Raw genomic sequence first — 5,547 nt, forward strand, 5'->3', positions numbered from 1 at the left:
TCAACCAAGAACACGATCTCTGTTGCTGATGAATAATAACAAGAAGAAGAAGAAGACCAAGGATCTACCCACTTTTGTGTAGATTCTAATTCTGACATACTCTAGAGAACGCATATGGTTATCACTCTCCCTTTTATTCTATTGTATCAATTATGAGATAGCCCCATGAGTGCTCGATCTATCCGCAATCTGCTCGACATTTTGGAAAGCTTGTTTACAACAGTCAATGCTGGCTCTCTCTCTCTCTCTCTCTCTCTCTCTCTCTCTCACACACACACACACACACACACACACACAAAGATAGCCATGGTAAAGCCCCCCTTTAGCTAAAAGGAGAGCATCTGGGCTATGCAAATCAAACATGGATACCCTGCTCTGACCTTCTTTCAAGAATGAATCCCCTGTCCATGGAGCTACGGCAACATCAACACAATTCTATTCATGCTTGACGTTGATAGACTGCAACAACAGGGAAACATTAATCTCATCAACACAATTCTATTCATGCTTGACATTGAGAGACTGCAGCAACGGGGAAACACCATTCTCTCTATGCATAAGAGTGCGAGAGAGATAGGGGAGAGAGGAAGGAGACTCAAAAGAGTCCAGAAAAACAGATGTGGCATACGTGCTGTGCAAGCTACTCTCTCCGTTTCCTTTTTCTCTACAAGCTACCCTCTTTTCTCATCCCAAAAGGTTCCAAAGTTCTTTTTTTCATTGTGAATTTTTTAGCACATGCTGGCATCTTGCATAATATAACATGCCTTCAAGATGTAAGCATGGCCTTCATGACCAATGCATAGGTGATTTCGTCTGGAGAGATGCCCTCCCTTTGCATCTGCTGAAGACAGACCAAAGCTTCCTGGCCCTGTCCCTGTTGGGCATATCCCGCAATCAATGCACTCCAAGAGACAACATCCCGGACAGGAAGCTCGTCAAGCACTTTTTGTGCTTTTTGAAGTACACCACATTTGGCATACATGTCGACTAAGGCACTGCCAAGCATAACGTTTTCTCTTAACAGCCCCTGACTAGCAATACGATCGTGAATTTCTTTGCCCATGTGAGCGTCTTGCATAGTGCCACATGCCTTCAAGATGCAAGCATAGGTGACTGCATTAGGAGAGATGCCCTCCTTTTGCATTCGCTGAAAACAGCCCAGAGCTTCCTGGCCCTGCCCCAGTTGGGCATATCCCGCAATCAATGCACTCCAAGAGACGACATCCCGGACAGGAAGCTCATCAAGGACTTTTTGTGCTTTCTGAAGTACACCACATTTAGCATACATGTCAACCAAAGCACTGCCAAGCACAATGTTTTCTCTCAACAGCCCCTGACTAACAATATCATCATGAATTCTTTTGCCCATATCAGCGTCTCGCGTAGTGCCACATGCCTTCAAGATGCAAGCGTAGGTAATTGCATCTGGAACGATGCCCTCGCCTCGCATCTGCTGAAAACAGGCAAGAGCTTCCTGGCCCTGCCCGTGCTGGGCATACCCTGTAATCAGTGCATTCCAAGAGTCGACATTCCGGGCAGGAAACTCGTCAAGCACTTTTTGTGCTTTCTGAAGTACACCACATTTGGCATACATGTCGACCAAGGCAGTGGCAAGCACAACGTTTTCTCTCAATAGCCCCTGACTAATAATATCGTCCTGAATTCTCTTGCCCATATCAGCATCTCGCATAGTGCCACAAGCCTTCAAGATGCAAGCATAGGTGATTGCATCTGGAGTGATGCTCTCGCCTTGCATCCGCTGAAAACAACCCAAAGCTTCCTGGCCCTGCCCCTGTTGGGCATATCCCGCAATCAGTGCATTCCAAGAGACGATGTTCCGGACAGCAAGCTCATCAAGCACTTGTTGTGCCTTCTGAAGTACGCCACATTTGGCATACATGTCGACCAAGGCAGTGCCAAGTACGATGTTTTCTCTCAACAGCCCCTGACTAACAACATCATCGTGAATTCTTTTGCCCATATCAGCATCTTGCGTCGTGCCACATGCCTTCAAGATGCAAGCATAGGTAATTGCATCTGGAGTGATGCCCTCGCCTCGCATCCGCTGAAAACAGCCCAAAGCTTCCTGACACTGCCCCTGTTGAGCATATCCCGTAATCAGTGCGTTCCAAGAGACGACATCCCGAACAGGAAGCTCCTCAAGCACTTTTTGTGCTTTCTGAAGTACACCACATTTGGCATACATGTCCACCAAGGCAAGGCCAAGCCCGATGTTTTTCTTCAACAGCCCCTGACTAACAATATCATCGTGAATTCTTTTGCCCATATCAACATCTTGCGTAAGGCCACATGCCCTCAAGATGCAAGCATAGGTGATTGCATTTGGACCGATGTCCTCCCTTTGCATCCGCCAAAAACAGTCCAGAGCTTCCCGGCCCTGCCCCTGTTGGGCATATCCCGCAATGATGGTGTTCCAAGAGACAACATTCCGCAGAGGAAGTTCGTCAAGCACTTTTTGTGCTTTCTGAAGTACACCACATTTGGCATACATGTCGACCAAGGCATTGCCAAGCACGATGTCTTTTTTCAGCAGCCCTTGACTAAAAATATCATCGTGAATTTTTTTGCCCATATCAGCGTCCTGCACAGTACCACAAGCCTTCAAGATGCTAGCATAAGTGATTGCATCTGGAGAGACACCCTCGCTTTGCATGCGCTGAAAACAGCCCAGAGCTTCCTGGCCCTGTCCCTGTTGAGCATATCCCACAATCAATGCGTTCCAAGAGACAACATCTCGGACAGGCAGCTCCTCAAGCATTTTCTGTGCTTTCTCAAGTGCACCACATTTGGCATACATACTGACTAACGTGTTGCCTAAGTATGTGTTATTTTCAAGTAACCCACTATTGCGAATATCATCATGTATCCTGGTGCCTTGGTACAAATCCTTCTTCTTCGCACAGTCTTTAAGTGAGCTCACAAAAGAAAGACTAATTCTCTTCCTCTCCATGGTTGCTTGTGTAGCGGATATTGCTGCCTTCTTGGCGCCGCTCTACGAAACCGGCTCTTAGAGAGAACGAATCGAGCGTGTGCAGAGGCTTTTAACTTCTCAGCCTCACCAAAACAGTACATCGTCCCATGATCCATCGCCCTGTCTTCTGCTATTGAGCACTTTCGCTTGGAAGTTGGCCGAATCCTCAACCGGAATAGATTCTATGGGGTCGTTCCTACTACATTATACTTGTGTGTGTGTGTGTGTGTGTGTGTGTGTGTGTGTGTGTGTGTGAGAGAGAGAGAGAGAGAGAGAGAGAGAGAGAGAGAGAGAATGAGGAGGAAAACGGAATAACCTTTCTATGCCCCAAGTGTGGCAGCTTATCCCATTTTCCTCTGGAATAACAAGGCTTGAGGTAGAGACTCGTCGCTTAGATTTATGATCATGTTAAAATTTTTCATCGTGCGTGTGTGTGTGTGTGTGTGTGTGTGGTGGGGGCTTGTGTGTGCGCGCGTGTGTGTATGTGCGTGTGTGGTGTGCTGAGTTCTGCTCGCGGTACTTGCAGCCCTAGTCACGAGCTGGACTGTGTGTGTGTGTGTGTGTGGTAGTGATTTCCTGCTCCTCTCTGTTCCAGCGTCGGACCGCCCTCCGTTGCCTCGACAGTTAGCTTCCAGCGCGAGTCTTGTACAACTCGTCAACTCTGTAGTTTAAGTTTGGTGTGTGTGTGTGAGAAAGGGAGGTGAGTGTGAGAGAGACCTTCAGCATCACAACCGCCTTGTGTGTGTGTGTGTGTGTGTGTGTGTGTCGAGTGCGTGTGTGTGTACGCTTTGTTGGGGTATAAAGCCCAATGTGGTCGCCCAGGTAAGTGGGCGGGCCGCCAGGTATGTACACATATTCTTTTGTAAAAACCTAATAAGAACTCACTATGCTCTACACATTACAGTAGAGAGAGTTCACCATATCGTCGTGCTCTTCTTCTTGCACTCTCTCTCGCGTCGCACTTCCGCTTGTACTCCTTCAACTGGTATCAGAGCTCAGATCGAGGCTCGGGGCAGCACTGCAGGAGGCTAGAGTCACCAACTCAGATTGGAGTGAAATTCGACAGGCGAAGACACGGCCCCAAATCTCGTGGGATAGTGCGAAGGGCTCGGTGTTCTCAGAATTTCATTCTGAGGTCATCTCGGCCACCGTTCGGCTTCGACAAAAGGTCTGCGCAGGCCATTTTCGATTACGTGGTCTCGATGGGTGCAGATCCGACTCTGCAAATTTGGGGTTTTCAGCCTACGACTGCAGGTGCCGAGGATATTGACACTCCCAGAGTGTTGATTTGTGGCTGTCTACACATCGAAGGACGACTCACAGTTCTTGGAGGTGTGTCACATACGACACGGGCGCATCTACACACAGACTGTAGGGCGACATCCACTAGTTCATCAGGTAGCTTGTGTTTGCTGCTTGATATTCCAGATTTCATCCTGACATTGCAGGTACTTCCACATGGGATGTATTGTCAGAGATGATGTATGTTTGTTGAGGGTTTGCTGGCTGTGAGTCACGCAGCAAACAACCGCCGCAGCGGTTACAACATATAGTGGGAAATTTGTGGATGTATGACTTTGTGGGAAGTCTATGTACTGTCAGATTTACTGCAGCCTTTGTTGAGGGTCGAGTGAGGTTTTATTGAGCTGGGGGATTCTCGAATGTTGAGATCCTTTCGGTGATACAGGTCTTGGAGCGATCCCTCGAGCACCCTTAGATAGGCAGCTAGGATGTATTGACTGTGAATTAGACAGTTGGGATTGCATCTTTGCTTTACTGCCGTTGAGGCATTGTCACAGTCTATGCTTACAGGATAGTGACAGGACAGTGAGAGACAGTACAGGTGCAGGACAGGTTTACCCGCAGCTTACAGTGTCAGAGAGATAGTGTTTTTTTGAGCTGTTTTTTGGTCTGTTTTTGAGTACACCAGAGCCATTTTACAAAGGAGACTCTGCCGAAATTTATGCAGAATTTGAAGCTTTCTTGGTTCATTTGACAGGTTGATATTGGTTCAGAGGTCAGTTTACAGGGGAAACTCTGCCGAATTTTTCCCAGGAAAGTAAACCACTGTGAAGCGTAGCTATGGCTGCATCACAGGACACTGCTCTTTACAATATCAAGAAGCTAGATGGAACCAATTTCCCATTGTGGAAGAAGCAGATTTGGCACGTGTTGGTACAAAAGAAGCAGATAAAACCTATAAAGCTCAAGGGGATAAAACCAGAAGATATGGACGAAGATGAATGGAGAGAAATGGATAAATTGGCACTTTCTACCATTATGCTGACTTTGGCAGAAAGGGTTTACTTCAATGTAGCAGACGAGATGTCGGCTTATCAAGCATGGTTAAAGCTGAGTGATCTTTATGAGAAGCAGAGTGCAACTTCACAGGTATACTGGCTTAAGAAGCTTGTTGACTTGAAGATGAAAGAAGGGACACCTATGTCCAATCATCTGAATGAATTCAACACAATCTACAGTCAGTTGTCAGCTCAAGGTGTCAAGTTGATGAACCTGTTAGAGCTATGTTCCTGTTGATCACATTGCCGGAAAGT

The 5,547-nt window shown here is 47.1% G+C and overlaps 1 protein-coding gene across 1 annotated transcript; it reads right to left on the reverse strand.

Annotated features, from left to right (window-relative positions):
* Positions 1-233: 233 nt before the first annotated feature.
* On the reverse strand, positions 234-3,333 carry LOC147418947 (pentatricopeptide repeat-containing protein At3g09040, mitochondrial-like). The gene has a single exon (XM_086506424.1). It carries the CDS (start codon positions 2,969-2,971, stop codon positions 767-769), a length of 2,205 nt encoding a protein of 734 aa, XP_086362550.1. The 5' UTR covers positions 2,972-3,333; the 3' UTR covers positions 234-766.
* Positions 3,334-5,547: the final 2,214 nt, after the last annotated feature.

The sequence above is a fragment of the Adiantum capillus-veneris genome, chromosome 29 (genome assembly GCF_014529385.1).
Source record: "Adiantum capillus-veneris isolate H3 chromosome 29, ASM1452938v2, whole genome shotgun sequence".
In the NCBI taxonomy this organism is placed as follows: domain Eukaryota; kingdom Viridiplantae; phylum Streptophyta; class Polypodiopsida; order Polypodiales; family Pteridaceae; genus Adiantum; species Adiantum capillus-veneris.

Bases quoted from the DNA above. Each gene is read 5' to 3' on its own strand.
- LOC147418947 (XM_086506424.1), bottom strand. From the start codon at position 2,971: ATGGAGAGGAAGAGAATTAGTCTTTCTTTTGTGAGCTCACTTAAAGAC.